Source organism: Dysidea avara, chromosome 2 (genome assembly GCF_963678975.1).
Source record: "Dysidea avara chromosome 2, odDysAvar1.4, whole genome shotgun sequence".
NCBI lineage: Eukaryota > Metazoa > Porifera > Demospongiae > Dictyoceratida > Dysideidae > Dysidea > Dysidea avara.
The window spans coordinates 52,118,052-52,136,487 of NC_089273.1; the positions used below are offsets into that span (position 1 = coordinate 52,118,052).

General features: G+C 36.7%; 2 protein-coding genes across 2 annotated transcripts; one reads left to right on the top strand and one right to left on the bottom strand.

Moving 5' to 3' along the window:
- Nucleotides 1–310: 310 nt before the first annotated feature.
- On the bottom strand, nucleotides 311–9,563 carry LOC136247611 (uncharacterized). Its single transcript, XM_066039379.1, has 8 exons — nucleotides 9,351–9,563; nucleotides 7,598–7,973; nucleotides 7,154–7,548; nucleotides 4,948–5,049; nucleotides 3,643–4,254; nucleotides 2,059–2,260; nucleotides 1,736–1,948; nucleotides 311–660 (listed from the first exon to the last, which is right to left on the bottom strand). Exons 1-8 carry the CDS (start codon nucleotides 9,516–9,518, stop codon nucleotides 500–502), a joined length of 2,229 nt encoding a protein of 742 aa, XP_065895451.1. The 5' UTR covers nucleotides 9,519–9,563; the 3' UTR covers nucleotides 311–499.
- A 914-nt stretch (nucleotides 9,564–10,477) lies between these two features.
- Nucleotides 10,478–18,212, top strand: LOC136246270 (uncharacterized; the record flags this gene model as incomplete). Its single annotated transcript, XM_066037682.1, is given in 6 exon segments — nucleotides 10,478–10,887; nucleotides 15,950–16,068; nucleotides 16,118–16,526; nucleotides 16,970–17,075; nucleotides 17,617–17,849; nucleotides 17,907–18,212. Coding segments are annotated over 6 exon segments (1,575 nt in total), but the record flags the coding sequence as incomplete, so codon positions are not given.
- Nucleotides 18,213–18,436: the final 224 nt, after the last annotated feature.

Sequence of the window (18,436 nt, forward strand, 5' to 3'; positions counted from 1 at the left end):
CCCCTGGCATGGTACCCCACGCATGATAATACACGTGATTTCGCGTGGAACTGCAATTAACCACTCACAAATATAATTTACACGTAAAATATATCCACTCAAACGTCGGTTATGTTAAATTATAGCTATGCAGTAAACTCGCGAGATACCTTCCACGACTAAGACATTTGCATGGCTACATATTGACTTTCATGAGTTATCCCTACTGTACTATGGCATTAACCGTTTGGGAAAACGCTTGAGGCACGCCAAGCAAAAAACTGATTATGATTTATACCCCCCAATTCTGATTTGCTGTTTCGGTGTATGAATCACTGAGTTATTTGGTAATTTGTCAAATTTATAGGTTAATTACATGCTTTATTTGTACAGCAACATAATATTCTCACCATTACATATAAAGTTTACAATCTCTAATAATGCAGTTAATAATTTATAGTATTATATGTATAAATGCACTAAAGACCACTAAATGGAAGTGTTATACAGCTGTAACATTCTATTCTGAATTGTCGGCATGACTCTCATCAGTTTCTTCTTCGTAACTTTCATTGCCTTCAATGCATGCTAGCTCTTTTCTAATCGTTGCAGCAATCCTGGCATACCCCACAACACCCACATAACTTCTACCTTTCTTAAGGGAAATGACTCCAGTAGATACTGTAAAGTAACATTCATAATAACACACATGCAGCTAGGTAGCTAACAGGAATCACAAATTTGTTTCCCCTTATACTGTAGCTATGCTGTATTTTTATTGATTAGTAGAGATGGAGTGCCACATTTGTTATCCCATTCAATTTCCAAGGTTTAGTTCATATCATATATACATGGGTGATACAATAATAGAATGCCAAATTTGTTATCCCATTATAAAATCTATAGACTCTATTTAGTTACTAGGCTGTTTTGTGTGGGTAATATGTAAATATCATATACTCCACCTTGTTTTATAATACATGAATGCTCCACACCTTTAGGCACAATATAACATATACTCAGTATCTCCAGCCTCGGGCCTTTAGGCTTATAAATTCCATAGATTCTGCATCATATCTGTATAACTATTATGTGTATTAATTGGTGGAGTTACATTTAAGTATGAACTAAATGTACGTACATTGCCCCAATGTTGATGTAAAAGAGAACGTTGATCAGGGATCCATACGATTAAGCATGGCATGCATCCAAGATAGAGCCCTTCCAGATCAGTTTTCTCATTGAGCAGTCATGTATAGCTACTTTAACTTTCTGAATTGGAAACATTTTCAAACTTAGTCACCAAATTCAATTCTGAGGGATAGGCAAGTCCTCCAAATAATATTGTAAGAGAGATGAGCATTTTCAAGACAAATTTCTATTCGTAAAATTTAGTAATCTCAAAATAATAAATTATTGCATCTGTAATGCCCCCCACTTACAATCTATTAGTCATACACTAATATTGTAGATGTTTCTCTGTGCGTTTGTGCACTGATGTCCAAACACTACATTTAGGCCAAAGATTAGACTGTTTAAATGTGATCTACGCCAAGGATATAATGTTCCACTACTACTACTATGTATGAACAGTGTACTTGCAGTTTAAGTAGAGTTGATTTTACTCTCAGACTCATTAGGCAACCCCAGAGGTAGGACGCAAGTATATTAAGAGTTTCAGACTTTAGATTCATATTCAATGAAATTATAAGACTGGCCTGAGTATAAAGTATATAATTTATATTGTTAGTTTTACCTGAATACTGGTCTGTTTCAACAATGATCTCCATGATTGTGTTACCCGGGAATGATAGCAGTTCAATAATGTTCTCCCGCAGCTTTTGTTTGTTGTCAACAACAAATATATTATGGTGCCTCTTGGAAAAGTGCTCCTTTCTCACTTGGCCATCGATAGAAAAATGACCCAGGACAACGACACCCACGGCATCAACCAGCTGAAATCCACTTCCTATAATCACCACACATTATTATGAAGAATATAGCTGTGGTACACCAGTTTGTAAAACATGCAGACTTTGTAATATTGTAAACAGCAATCACATTATTTATGTAATTTACCTGTACAAGAAATGCTTTGATCATAAAAGAAAGCAACCTGCACAGCTTCAACACATTGTCTCAAGGATTCTTCCACCATCACTGCTTGCTCACGGCATGTGCAAATCATAGCAATGTTGAAATATGGAAGCGTTGCACTCTCCAAGCAATTTATCTGCCTGCAGGTTAAAGCAGCTTGCCTTATCTGTGTATCATCCCATTCCTATACAGTACAATGAAATAGTACATAATAGTATAGCTACAGTATATAAGGTGTATAGCATATTATATTTATGTAGATAGTACGTATCCGGTGCTGTGGTAATGATCATTAAATTTTTGCTTTGTATTATTAATACATAAATAGTATGTAAACACATTAACCACTCAAGTTTGATAAGCACTCTTGAAGAGCATATATGTACACTGCTATACGTATATACACACAGAGAAGTGCATGCACCATAACTATACAAGTTTATGATGTGTACAGCCTGATAAACCCATCCAAATTATATTAATCCCTGTGCGCATTACAAAGAAGTACAAGACAAAAGGGTGCCAGATATGATAAACAGTACTAGTATAGCCAAACTGGACTTGTAAATAATTTATTGCCCAATGAAAGATTGATGAAATAACATGCGCACAACTAGGCTAGTTCAATGGGTTTATTAGCTCATGTGAATTACACCTGGCTTTAAGAATACTATGGGGTAAAGCTTTATCAGAGGACCAAAGAAAGATCATCACTGCATATGCATGCTATAGCTAATAAGAGGTGCTGCAAAATTAGGCTACCATAATAGCATAATTGCTTTACAGTGACTAGCACTGAAGGTCTGACAGCAACATGTACAGACGGTATTTCATAATTACAAACAGTTAGTAAAAAATGGTGTCTATTTATAGGCTTTCTAATATTTACACTCCATGCCTTTCGGCACAATATTATGTTCAATACCTCAATGAGTACACACTCCTAATTAACATGCAGTAATATTACAAGGGTACATGAATTTATAATCAGGTCCTTAATAGTGGTCTCACTGCACTCGTTCACTACAGCCTCGGGCCTTCATGTTTTGTAAATTCTATAGACTCCACGTTATGCCCATATAACTATTATGCAATTATTACCTATGCTGATGGTTTTAATTAATGTTTCTCCTGCTTGCAAAACCCACCACAATTTGTGACTTGTTTTGAAAAAACCAGGCTTCCTGAGCTCTGTGTATAACCTTCACAAAGCAAAGTTTCACAGTTAAAGTAAATGATTATCTAATTTCCTCACTTTAACCAACTACAACTTTACCTCTCAGAAGCTATTGACCTAGAATTTTCACCCAAGGCTTTTACAGTATTATGAGAAAAAGTCCAAAATTTGGACTCCTCCTTTGAGTTATGGTCCTTAAGTTAAAAAACTAGATGTGTGTGGATTCCTGGTTTTGTCAAATTCATGCAGTCATATAAGTATGGTGAAACATGAATCCTGGCTGATCACCAATAGGTGTTAGCTCTCGTGTTAAGATTTATGGATTTTTTGCTGGCTAAGAAATCTTTCAACACTGGCCAAATACCAGTCGTGGTGAATTGGTCATGTACCTTAGGAATTGAAGTAAGGATCAGGTTAGATCCTGAGTATGATGGATACGACTGCTGCACTTTAGCCAGAGTAATATTATTGATGGACAGTTCAATGACAACAGCTTCTGATCCCTGATAGACATGTCTGTTCTTCTCATAATGTTTTTCTCCTTTCAATGCAGCTTGTATATATGATCGGAAAGAGTCTGGGACACCTTTGTTGAAATTTAAGCCAAGGAATTGACTGAAATTTTCTTCACTTGTGTGCCAAGGAAATCGAACCTTTGCTTCTTCCCATGATGAGTTGGTGGTAGTGGCTCTGGCAAACACTTTCTTCACATTCTCTAGAGCTCTGAAATTATTTGATTGCTTCTTCATCTCTTCTAGAGTTATCTTACAATCAGCTACTTGTTGTAAAATTTGCTCTTGGAATGATGGGGCCAGATTATGGAGACACTGGAAGTGGTGTTGTTTGAATTCAGGCTTTGAAATAAGGCTTTTTTTGCTTAATTTTTGATCCTTGAGCTTTCCATCTTCAAACTTCTCCATCACGATCACAGCCTTCTCCCATACCAATGGAGCAAACGCTGCTTGTGAAAAAATATTTTCACATTGCGTTCTAGACATATCCTAAAAGAATGATAAAATTAATTAATACATGGCAGCGAATACAGACTAACTGATGTGGATGACCGTTTGAAATACATGCATGTGTAAACAGTAACTTTCGCATATTTACATAGGCTAACACTGAAGAAAAGAGGTACATGGATGTGTGATAGCTAGTTCTAGTACTCCATTTGACTCAAAGCAGAGCATGGCCACATGGTATATATCTGTTAAGTAGGTGAGTAAACAAGTCTTGTCACAAGTTGACTTGGTCCTTATTTTATTGTGTAAAGGTAGCTAAGGCCATTATTTGTGTCCTATGGCTGCGTTAACTTAGCAAATAGGTGTGATATAGTATAGTGTGATAATATAATATTATGTTAGTAGTACATTGTGTATACGGTGTTGTAGTGCAATAGCTTACAACACTGTTACTGTCTCTAAGCTTACACCTTAGAGACAGTAACTTAATTGTGAGTAGATCCACTATTTGAATCCAATATGATATACCAAAATTTTTGCCATACAATTACAATGGGAAAGCCATAAAGTAAACAGTGTTGTATGAGACTACATCTCGTAATTGACAAATGTCTGCTCTACACACCTAGCTATAGTGTCATCACTCTAGTAGACAAAAATAAAATAGCCCACATTCACTTTATAATGTTTTTACAGGTATCAGCTATACATTAAAATACTAAGCTAGCTTACTGGTGTTAAAATGCATTCTTTACAGATCTCCTTCCAATGGATTGTTGGGGCTGGAATGTCTTCACTGCTTATGCTATACAACATAGCCCGACAAGACTGGACCTACATATCAAAATAATATTTTGTAAGCTGTTAGAAATGATAGAGTAAATCTACATAAAATCATAAAATTATGACAAATGCAGGCAATAAAGCAAATAACAGTGATATTAAACATGTATATATCATAATGGATTTGTTTTTGTGCAAACATTAAATAATTTTACGTAAACTAATTAGACAAAAAATATTTTTTTGTGATGTGCTCTTCTAAGTGTATAATGTATACTGTATATACTGTATGAAACATTTGCTGTGGTACTGGTAGCTACTAGTAAAAAAATTATTCGTGAGTCAGGTACTTTGATGCTGAAAGCTGATAGCTACAGCTACAGTAATAAAGGTAGTAAACTACACAGTTAATGCTGGGACAGCTGTAAGATATAGACATGTAAAAAAGTTATGTGTGAAAAATCATTGCATAAATCACTTGATCGTGTAGTACCTGTTGATGTTATTTACATGGATCTGCAGAAAGCTTTTGATAGTGTGCCACATAAACGTTTATTGTATAAGATTGAACACTATGGAATTACAGGCAACCTTCTTAGATGGATTGATGGATTTCTATCCAATAGGAGACAGCGCATTGTTTTAAACGGAGAAAAATCATGTTGGCAAGATGTGAAGAGTGGTGTTCCACAAGGATCAATTCTAGGACCTCTTCTCTTCCTTATTTACGTTAATGATATGCCGAAATCCATCTCAAGTCATGTGTTTTTATTTGCAGATGATACCAAGCTTATACGAACCATTTCTACTTTGGCAGACCATGTACAACTCCAAACTGATTTAGATAATCTAGCCAAATGGTGTGATGTGTGGCAACTGAAGTTCAATGTTACTAAATGTAAAGTGATTCACTTTGGTCGAGCCACACACAGCTTTGGAGGCTACTATCTTAATGGTGTCTCATTGGACTCAGTTAATTGCCATAAGGACTTGGGTATTATATTTGATGCGAATTTAAAGTTCCACCAACATGCTTCTGAAGTAGCTATGAAAGTGAACAGGGTATTGGCTTGTATGAAAAGAAGCTTTATCGATTTGAATGAATTTGTACTATCACGGTTGTATAAATCAATGGTTCGACCAATATTAGAATACGGAAATGTAATTTGGGGACCCCATTATGTATTAGATCAACGTAAACTTGAGGGTGTGCAACGGCGTGCTACAAAACTAATACCATCTTTAAGAGACAAGCCTTACATAGATCGACTGACATCAATGAATTTACCATCTCTTTTGTACAGGCACAGACGTGGTGACTTAATATTTCTTTTCAAGATGTTGAACGATTACTTCAATCTGGATCACTCCAACTTTTTTACTTTCTCCCACAATACACAAACTAGAGGTCATGCATATAAATTACTTAAGCCCCCTGCCCACCTTTCATGTCGGGTCAACTATTTTGGTACTAGAGTAATTAATGATTGGAACAATCTTACGAGTGATATTGTAGGAAATTCTTTATTAAATAATTTTAAATCAGCTGTAGATAATTACTTTTATGACTATAGATTTATGTTAATGTAATAATTATATTCATAGCATCTAATTTATGTATGTATATGTATGTAATTGAATGGGTGTACAGGCTTCTAAGCCTCAACCCAAAATCACATCATAATCATAATCATAATCATATGAACAACAACAAAAGTAAAATATACTGTGCATGTATGCATACATGCAGTACCTATGACATAGGCAATAGAGATGGGGGAGGAGGGGGCCATGCATACAAACCCCCCCCCCCCCCCCACACACACACACACACAAACACACACACTTTTTGGCCAATGCTTGTAATGAAAGATCAATATACTCTAATAGAACATTCACATTTTATGCCTAGCTCTTTAAAATTGTAACTACTCATGTAATAACACAGTGGAATAACCTAAAATGCTAACTCAGAGCTTATAAAACCTGAAAATTCTCCTGGAAGAATGCCCCAGATCCCTAAAATGGCATGCATGAATCTTGTATGACTTAAACAGTCATTACCAAAGTTGCCCCCACTCTTTGGCCTGCTCCACTGCCCCTGATACATGTACATACCTCTACCATATATATACAGTATTAAATAGAAACTTACATAATCTTTGTGGCTCATACGGTGTATAAAATGGCCATTGTTGTTGTGTCTTGAAGCAAGCCTCAGTGACTCCTTTTCACTCAGATCGATGTACACTTCAGCAAACACTTGGTTGTAGAGAGAATTACTAGGATTTTCCCTTAGCAACTCAGCCTTTGCAGCCACTGTATGTTGTCCACCTAACACCTCATACCGATACGAATCCTTGTATCGTTCAGTAAAATTCTCCTTGTCAACATTAACACACAGTGCAGCAATTGGTGGCACGCCTGGTCCAGTTGGATCTTCCTGTATGCGTTTCTTCAAGTTGTTCACAAAGGTGGTGTCTAGTTTTCTTATGAGCCTAAGATCAGACTGTGGCTGCATCAGGTTACTAACAGGCAATCGAAACAATCCTATACATGAAACATGAAACTGCCATGTAATTTGTTAAGTATAACATACCCATTCTCTTTGATAGTATCACATCATCAATTGGGTTTAAATGAAGTGGCGACTGGCCATGGTCTGCACTACCAGTTGTAACTGTGCTTGGCCTTTCTAAGCACAGCCTCTTGGAAGCTGGTGGAACAACCTCAGAGTCAACACTAACAGTGGACTGTGTACTATGGCTGCTAGATGCTTGGCTGGATTCTGGGGAGCTACTTTCACTACGACGTACAGATTGTTGTGTTCTTGAATCTACCGTAGTGATTCGTTGCCATACAGTGATAAATTCTGAGGCGCTAGTGGTAGCTTTAAATTCTTCACTAAATGAGCTCTTGTTCCATTCAAAGTTTTGACGATTCACCAAAACTTTTGTACCAGACTTAAATATAATCTGTACAAAGAGAATTGGTTCATAAATGACGTGGCATTCCAATGTGTGACTGAATTTTGGAAAATCACCCATATGGGCGCATTTGACACCTATAATATTTAATGATCAAATCACAAACTTTACAGTGCAAATCTACTTGTTGATGGTTTTTAAGCCATTCTCAATACCTTAAATTACAAGAAAATGCTTGAAATATTTTCAAAATTGTGCCCTGCGCTTATTAGCAACCCACTAAACATGAAAATTCTAATTATTTCACGTGCGCCCATATGGGTGATTTTCCAAAATTCAGTCACATATAATTATAGCTAATATGTACAAAAACAAGTGAGCTAAGTGAATGGCTTGAAATATCAGAGCCAGTAGTGGCACATGTGTTATAATATTGAGAATTGACTAGCTATACTTATTGGTCGATAGAAAATACCAACAGTCATAATTGACACCCTTGATTGGCAGCTACAGTTTTCATGGGAACCATAATAAATATTATGGGAAATCTATATGCAACTAAAATGTACATATCCTGCATGCTCACAGAAGATTTTCTTGACCCAGAATTGCTAGCGTAGTTATATAAAATGTAGCAAATTCATGTATAGTATGTTCACATTGAGCTGTATCCTCAAAAACATTTACTAACTCATGGATTCAATTATACGCAATCTTGAAATTTGGCTCATTTATAGCACTGCTTGACCCGCTAAAAATAGTTCAAAATCTTGTAGTTCAAATGTTTGACATAATATTTATGGCCAATCAAAATTTTCACAATATACTATGGGGAAGCCATATAAGTACAGTGTCCAGTACAGCCCTTTCCCAAACTTGTAATGGAGCCAAACTGTATGTGTCTGTTGTTGACAACTTTGCTGTTAGCTACCAATAATAATCCAGTTGGCTTAAATGTTAACTCTGTTGAGAAAAAATCCACTTTTAATTTTTAGCTGCTTTTCAGGATCAGCTCAACATGAATGAACATACTATAGTTTAGGTTTTGTTGTTGTTTTATTAACCTTGCATGCCATACTCATACAGATATTTTATAGAGTCAGGTTGTGTATGGTCACACGAGACCGAGGTCTCTGTAATGTATTTACAGTAGCTACATGTTGATAGCTAACAAGGTGAGAAGTTACAAAACTTGAATTAAGAAATAACTGCTCAAAAAAGTATCTAAAACTCCAGTCAATTAACCTGTTAGGGAATTAAGATTTTCGGTATATACACCCTTAAGTACGTGTCAATATCAGCTCGGGTATCATTTTATTATTTACTTACGTACAAGCTCGCTACGTAGGCATGCCCGGGCCTAGCTATGTGTAAACAGTTGCCAAGAGTTGTATTAACTTATTCTATATAGTTCTACGTGTGTACCTCAATTGCATTTTCCTTGAACTGTTTCGCCTGAGCATACTCGCTACCGTAGAATATGTCTTTAATAACACCAAATGGTCGGCCTTTGTTACACGCTTCTTTTCCGTCACGGCAAAATAAAATCCCTGATTCATTAGCCTCCAAATACCATCGTTTATTTCCTGGCATCCTTCTTCGCTCAGTGGTTACCAAGGGAGAAATGGAAAAAGCGGCAACGCAAGTCCCGCAAGCGCCCAGAGCCACTCCCGCATATTACGTAACCATAAATATTACACGTGAGACACTTAGTAACAAGCAAGTACGGAAGGTTTAGCTACTTTCGAACCTGAGTTTAATAGCTTCTTTATTTGTATGTAGCTAGCTCTACCCTAGTTTCATGTGAACGGCTATTAGTACGACGATACCTTGGTGTGTGTAACGGCACTGAGCTAGCTACCTAGCTAAGCCGGTCAGCAAGTGCCTAGGTGAGTGTGGCCGTGGGAAGCTGGTTTGTTTGCAACTAATGGAAGACAGCCAGGACTCAGTAATTGTCATAAATGATGCAATATTCTTTGATAAAGTAGATGAAGAACTGTTGGAAACTTCGGCTGAAGATTTAAGCCAAAATGAAGACTCGTTCATTTTCGTATTTGAAGAAGACTCACAAACCGCAGTGTCTGAACTAACAAGGGGTAATGGTAACTTCAACAATTCCTTTCTAAGCAAGGACGATTGTTCCTTTACTGTTTTGGAGCCTGAAATACAACTTGGCATGGACCACTATTATAATGGCAATATTTTCATTGAGACAGATGATGATGATGCAGAATTGAATAGCATGATTCCTAGGTTTCACTCAACTCCTACCTCAAGTCCTCTTTTGTCATCAACTAGTAATCTTCTACAACAGCATGACACTTCTGACATTGCTACTATGCTAGCAGAGACAGATTCACTAATTATTTTGGAAAATGAATCAGTCTCACCACCTACAAAAAGGGGCAGATTTGAGTCAGGAACTGGTCTAGAAAATGAATGTTGCAGTCAAAATTGTTTGTCACAGTTTGCCAGTTCTGAGCAGCTAGACTGCTTACATTTTTTTCAATCCATGACCATTTCTGATCAAAACCAATTTTTAATTGGTTCGTTTCAATTGATGTCTAACAGAGGGTCTAACTCTATTCAACACATTATCAAGGGGGAAGCTGTTTGCAGAAAGGGGTATATGAAAATGTTTAAAATATCAGAGAAGAGGTACCAGCGAAACTTGAAACTGTTTCAGTCCAATCCAACTGTCAAGTTCACAAGAAAAGCAGTATCCCGCAGAGATTCAGTGAAAGTGTCAGAAGCTAAGGCTTGGATGACTCGATATTTCAACAGAATTGGTGACAGTATGCCACATATGGACCAAGTACATTTGCCACATGGGTTGACAAAGAGAGATGTGTATTACATGATGAAAGGCCAACTACTTGAACAAGGATTAGAAATAGTTATGTCACTTTCACACTTTTATACCATTTGGGAGATGTCATTTAAGAATGTCGTGATTCCAAAGGTAAGTATATAGGGGGTGTACATATGTACAGTGTAACAGTGTAGTACGTGCATACATACAGTACGCATACATAACTCTTGACTGTGTCAAGCTGTAGTGGCTTTGTTATATCTACTGTATTTTGTAAATGCCATAAGCACTGCAGACTGGTGGCCTGAGCCCTTCAAACTTTAGCTTTTGTTTTTACTGTGAAAACTTCACAAACAGAAGAATATACACAGATATAATATAATAAATAATTCTAGCTATTGATTGCAAAATAATAATAGTTACGTAGCAGAGATTTGAATATGTCAGTGTTTTCCGCTTCAAAGATGTAGCGAGGTAGTACGTTCCATTGCCTTGATGTTGATGGTATGAAGGAGTACTTGTAGGTGTCAGTGACGACTCAGTGTTACAAAATGATTCAATGAGTCTGACCATATGGCATAATCTGGTCTGTACCTGGTATTGTGATGTCTGCAGATGAAACTCGGGTATGTATTCTGGTGGTAAATAGACATTTTGTTTAAGAATGTTGTATAGCATAGTTAAGGAGAGCTGTTCTCTTCAAGACTCTAGTGATTCCCACTTAAGTTCGTTAACCATCTGAGTTACACTGGCATGATAGGAGTATATACCTTTGACATATCGTGCAGCACGCCTCTGAACCTTTTCTAAAGCGATCTTGTCGGTTGTTAAATGAGGGTTCCAGACTGTAGTTGCATATTCAAGTTTAGGGCGTACTAGGCTAAGGTAGGCTCTCTCTCTAAGGTGAATAGATGATGTCCTCAAGTTACGCTTTAGCAGACCAAGCATCTGATTTGCTTTGGAGGTGATAGATTGAATATGTAGGTGCCACTTCAGATCACTCTGAATAATGATTCCTAAATATTTGTAATGTTCAACAGGTGAGAGGAGATGATTGTATAGTCTGTAGGGAGTAATGATTTTATTTCTTCTAGGATGTAAAACAGTCATGGTAAAGCACTTTGATACATTTGGTCTCATCAGCCATCTCTGCTGCTATTCTTGTAATGCACATAAATCTTCTTGTAACCTCTCAGCATCTTCAGGGGTAAGGATAGCCTTATATATTATACAGTCATCAGCGAAAAGTTTAATAGAACTATGTAAAATGGATTCCGGTAGATCATTGATATAGATGGAGAAAAGAGTAGGGCCAAGGACTGTGCCTTGAGGGACACCAGACAGTACTGGGCATCTGGGAGATGAAATACCATCTAGCACAACACACTGCATTCGATGATTCAAAAATGAGGAGATCCAGTTTTTAAAATTTCCTCTAATGCCATACCAGTCTAATTTGTACAGCAGACATTGGTGTGGTACTGTGTCAAAAGCCTTTGCAAAGTCAGTGAAGATGATATCTGTCTGTATTCCAGTATCATAGCAACAGGATAGATCATGTAATAGAGTGATAAGTAATGTTTCACAAGAACGAGAATGACGAAAGCCGTACTGATGATCACTTAGGATGTTGTTGGTTTCTAAATGTTTCATGATGTTTGAGATTACAATTTGTTCAAATAGTTTAGAGACTGACAATGGAAGTTAGTGAAATTGGTCGATAATTGGAAGGTTTTTGTCGGTCACCCTGCTTAAAGATTGGTATAATATTTGCAGATCGCCACTCATCAGGAATGACTCCAGAGTCTAAGGAGCACTGAAACAATGTTCTTAAGAAGGGGGATATAACATCAGCTGTTTCTTTAAGTACTCTTTCATGTATTTGATCGGGTCCACAAGCTTTATTGGGGTTGATGTTAAGCAAGAGATTGTAAACGCCTTCTACAGATGTGTACACATCAGACATTGTTGGATGGGGGCTGGGACCCTTATCTGGTAGTGAGGAGTTTGGTTCCTTAGTGAACACAGACTGAAACTGTTGGTTTAGTACTTTAGCCTTATCCAAACTAGTTTCATAACTAGTGCCATCGCATTTCAGTACAGGTATATTGGTATTTTCCTTCCTTAGAGCTTTGATGCAAGACCAAAACCTTTTCTGGTTTGAGTGAGGATGCCCTTCCGGAGAAATAAGGTTATTTGTATAAGACCAGTATGCAGATATTAGTTCCTTCTGGACAAGATGTTTCAAAGATTTATATTCAGCATAGTTGGCTTCTGAAAACAAATTCTTACATAGTTTATACAGCCTATCCCGTTTTCTCATCAGTCTTTTGATGTTTTGATTCATCCATGGCAGTCCCCGTCGTGCTTTTGTATGTTTATGCGGGATATATTTGTCTACAACCTGGGTAATGGAGTGCTTAAATTTTGTTCACAACTCCTCTACATTTGTCTCTTCAAAAGTGCCAATGTGGTCGGATGTGAGAAGGGTGTAACGTTCCTCTTTAAGTGCATTCCAGTTTGCCCTGTTGTACATGTAGATGGATCGTGGGATTTGTCTGGTATGATCTACTTTAGCATTTACTTCAAAGCAAACAATATCATGGTCACTAATTCCAGCTATGCTTTGAATGTTGAGTATGGTGGAAGGTTTATTTGAAGATACTAAATCTAGTGTGTTGAAATCGCATGTAGGAAAAGTGACAAGCTGTTGAAGTCCATGATCTTGCAGGATTTCTAATGAATATTCATGTATTGCTCTGAACGGCGAACTATGTTTTACGAGGTTTTCTGACCAGTCGATACCTGGTAGGTTGAAATCGCCAGTTAATAGGATAGTGGGGTTGTTCATAGTTTCATTTAGTTGGTGTAATGATAAGTCTAGTTGGGTGAGAGAGTATTTGTCATTGATATGTGGTCTATAGTATGCTGCTATGTACAATGGGGAGCCAGAAATTATTAGTCTTGCCCATATGATCTCGCAGTCCGTGCTAAGAGAAGGTATAGATCAACAGATGAGAGCTTATTAGAAACTGCCAGGAGCACTCCTCCACATCCATCAGGCCTGTCTCTGTGATAGATACTATAATAAAGTTCAGGTGGGATTATTTCACTATTCATGACATCTGGGGTTAACCACGTTTCTGTTCCAGCAAGGATGTCTGGTTTCTCTTTATCAATCAAAGCTATCAGATCAGGTTTTTTATTTCGGATTGATTGAAACTTTATAAGTAGAATTTTTAAATGATTAGAAAACTTATTACATGTTGCAGGTAGTCAATTAGAAGCTTGGTCAGGAGGTGGCGTTTTTGTAGCAGTTGCAGATGATGTGTTCATAAGTTGCAATTGTTGGTTCTGAATTATTGCATGAAGTTTATTAAGTACGGATAAGCTTTGATTTCGGATCTTTATGAATTGCCTGGCTACTCCCTTTTCTATCAAACATCTTCTTTCCTTTAGCAAAAGAGATTCTGCAGCTCTTTCTTCAGCAGTAAGATCAGGCTTCACAAAAACTGGTTTGGAAAACTTGCTCTTGCTGTTCAGGATGCTGGAAGCATCCGTGTATCTTAAGAACTTGACTAAGACAGGTCTGGGTCTGTTTGCCTCAGGATTGTATTTCCCCAAACGATAACAGTCTTTGATTGAGCTTTCATCAATTGGAGGACTTTCTAGTTTTGAAAAAGCTGATATTATAATAACACTTTTAACATCCATTTGCAGCCTGTCCTGTCTAGTAGTATTTGAAGGGTTTTCTTCTAGGCCGTACACAACTACATTTAATTTTCTTTCAGGTGGGGCTGCTTGCTGGCTTTTTGGTTCACTGGACTTTGTAGGAACAGGTGGAGTAGTTTCATTGATTGGGGCTGGTAAAGGCTCTTGAGCTCCTTCTAATTTTGCTAGTTTAGTAGATAGTGTTTTTACAGTTTCCTTCAGATCACATATTTCCTTGTATTGCTTAGTACATGTACAAAATGAACACAAATAAGGGGTGGACTCGTTCAAATTTTCAAAACTTTTGAGCCATATATATTGCAGTCGACACTTCTCTTACCTGTATTGTGTATACCCTCAGCTATATCTTTAAATGAATGTTCAAATAGAGTTTATTTGCACAGTGGCAGATCTAGGATTTTTAAAGGGGGTTTCTGAAAGTTGATATAGCTGAATAAGGCATCTGATGACATTTCTCCAGAAAGTTTGAGATTATAGAAGCTCTGAGGTTGGATTTTAGGCTACTTTTAGTTAGCAATTGCAATAAATCCAATGCTTTAAACTGTAATACTATAGAACTATAGGGCAAAGATGGTAACTATATAAGTATAAGCTGTAGCTTAATTTTGACTGCTCTATTAGAGTACCTCAATCGTTTTTAATGCAGCAGGAGACTGATGAAAAGTAAAGTATTGCTGAGGATTTAATAGCTATAATGGTGTCATTTAAGTGTAGCTGCATGCATACTACTGAAATACAGTGGTATATAGTTGTTTGAGATGACAAATTGTCAGTATAACAATGTTTATGTATTAGACTTTCACTAAGCTAAATTTAAAAAGGGGTTTCTATCGAAACCCCAGAAACCCATCTAGATCCGCCACTGATATAGATGTATGCTTTGTTCAACAGAGCTCTGTAAATAAATGCATGTCCTTGTGCATGGACATGTCCAGGATTTTTTCCAAAGTGGTTTTCAGATTAAGTTTCATGTGCAGTGGTATATAAACTCTTTTCCATGCTATATGTATTGTTTCCTTTAATTCCTAAATATCAATACAGGTTATAATGCATGGCTATAGTCTGCGATGATTCAAATACACACCCATCTCCAATTGAAAGTATCCCATTACTAAACAGTATATTGTTGCCTTGCCTTGTTATCATTGTTAATCTGAGCTATTTGTGTTGTTTATGCAGAAGGTAAAATTTCACTGGGGGTTTCCGGAACCCCAAACTCCCTTAAACATACCCCTAGGCAAAAAATTCATTGCCATGAACACCCTTTTTACTATCATTGGGATTTAGATATCTGAGAGTCCATTGCATTTGGCAATTTGTGTATATGTGTGCATTATGTGCAAAATTTGGTTGGCTGGTAAACCAGAATATTTAATATGTATATGCTCAATAAAGTGTTACAATAGACTAAGTGCGTACTGTGTACACTGAAAAATCAAGCTTGAAAATTTATGTACAAATGTTTATATTGTTTTTGCAGCACAGTCTCTTTAGTAAGTGCAATATTTGCACTAAATACAACAAAGAAAGATTGTTCCTCAGAAAAGACCGTCTGAAGAAGTTAAAGGACAAATACCAACGTCATCTCAAAAATGTCGAGTGAGTTGTGCTTATACTCTTATACCTTTTGTAATTAGAAATTGTTTAGGCAAGAAAGGAATAAATATCAGCACCACCGTGAAAAGTCTCGCAGCAATCCAAGCAAATACCTCACTGTTATTATTGACGGGATGGATCAAAATAAAACCAATATTCCAAACCTATGTCCAACTCCGAAGGCTGTACAGACTGTATTTAGACTACAAACACACTGCACTGGCGTCCTGGCTCATACAAGATCTCACAAAGGAAAGAAAGCCTATGCTCTGTATGACATTTGTCAATGGCCACAGGATGTCAACCTGACACTTCACGCTCTTTTACATGCGCTGCTTGACTTTGTTGAGAATTTGCCGGAGGTTCTATATCTACAACTTGACAATGCAGGAAACCAGAACAAAAACCGTTATCTCCTAGGTTTTTGTGCATTACTTGTAGAGAAGAAGATATTTCGAAAGGTAACAGTATTACATACATTTATTTACTATATTTCTAGTTATTCATAATCAAGTTTACACTCACTATACTGTAGTGTCCATAGGACACCATAATTTCCCAAAATAGAAACCACTTTTAATTGGTGTCTGTGCTGGGAAATTTTGGTACCCTGTGAAGTGATGCACCAATAAGAGACTTTGCCGATTAGCTGATATTTGAACTCAAAAAATGGCCGATATATACCAATAACAGATCTGATGTTTATGTTTTTTGTCCTAAAATATCACCAGGGTTAGTAAATTTAATCAGCTCAATATATATATATATATGCTGATAATAACCGATATCAAAATTATCTACCGATTAAACAGTCCTATAAACAATATAAAATTAATTTTTAAGTATTGAATAGTATTAAGCAAGCTTTAATTTTAGTACTGAATTTCTTTTTATCCAAATATAGGTAACCATCAACTTCTTACCTGTTGGTCACACACATGAAGACGTTGACCAATTTTTTTCCAAGATTGCTTCTCAACTAAGAAAGACTGGTGCTGAAAGCATTCCTGGTGAGCTTGCATGTATTTCACAGTGTACTATAGCTATAGGGACCCACTGGTTATTCTGGCATAATTTTGAATGAAAAAAATATTAAGCATATAATTTTAGCATACTAGAATATTTGTACCATACTATAAACCTTTCTTCCAAAAATGCTAGAAAAAGATCAAATTATAACAGTCAGCAACTCTAATAAAGTAATCAGGTAACTGACTGTTAAGCTACATAGCATTTATAATAGGACTTGATCAATGTTTCAGCCACTTATATTTATATCCACAGAGACATGAAAACTGATGCATGAATATTGAGCACAATTTTGAGCATAATAGTCAAAAACTTTTAAGCAGTGCAGTATACCATAACAGGAAAAGGAATAATAGGCAGGTTCCTATAATAGCAGATTATTAATGATGCCACTACACAGTCTGTGTATAATTATAGCTATAGACTTTTGCAAATTTGCTTCTTAATCTCATTATATATATATATATATATATATATATATATATTAATTTTATGTTTTGTATGCACTGCCTCTACATGCAGATCTCTTACATGCCACAACAACAAGCATGGAGCCAACTCCAATGGCCCATTTGTTGGAAGCAATTTATGACATCAAATCTTGGATAACACCACATTTAAACAGCTTTCATGGGCATAGCCAACCACATTGCTTCAAATTCATCCTTAATGACCAAGGGAAGGCTGTGATGTATTTTCGAAACTGGACTACAAGCCCATGGTGCACTGAAGAGGAGGCAGCAGTGATTTTAAAGGTAATCATATGCACTTTAAGGAGAAATATCTTATACATGTAATTATGATCATCTTAGAGCTTGCCTGACACCAACCCTGAATTTGCAACACCCTCCTTTTTGAAAGTAGAGCCATCAAGGCTTTTTGAAAGCATACCAAAGTTTAGGAATTGGGTATCTCCTACTGCGTGGAGTAATTGGGAACAATTTTTAGACAAAGGATTAGATCAGTTTCGCAGTGTTCCTGACAGTAACAGTGGATGGCCATTGCTGGTTCTTCAGTGTGCATCGCAAAGAACTCCAAGACCATGTGACACCACTAATGCTGATGATGAAGGAAGAATCCTTGAAGAAATGCTAGATGAAGAGAGAGTTCCTGTTCAGGTATGTACGTATGTAGTACAATAAATGTTTCTGGTGCTCAGTAGTTTACAGTATATATAAAAGCAATGGAACCTCTCTTTAAAACTCTCCAAATTAAGCTCACAATCACAAAACCTTCTTATTAAGGACAAAAATTTTGGTCCCAACAGATCACACCAATGAATTTTTACCTCTGAAAGAGGGAAACCTCTATATTACAGCAAAAGTGGCCAAAAATTCTTGGT

Bases quoted from the DNA above. Each gene is read 5' to 3' on its own strand.
- LOC136247611 (XM_066039379.1), bottom strand. From the start codon at position 9,518: ATGCCAGGAAATAAACGATGGTATTTGGAGGCTAATGAATCAGGGATT. The intron at 2,261-3,642 runs GTACATGACCAA...TGTACTGTATAG, and splicing joins TCCTTACTTCAATTCCTAAG to GAATGGGATGATACACAGAT. The intron at 661-1,735 runs GTAAAACTAACA...GTTACTTTACAG, and splicing joins TGAAACAGACCAGTATTCAG to TATCTACTGGAGTCATTTCC.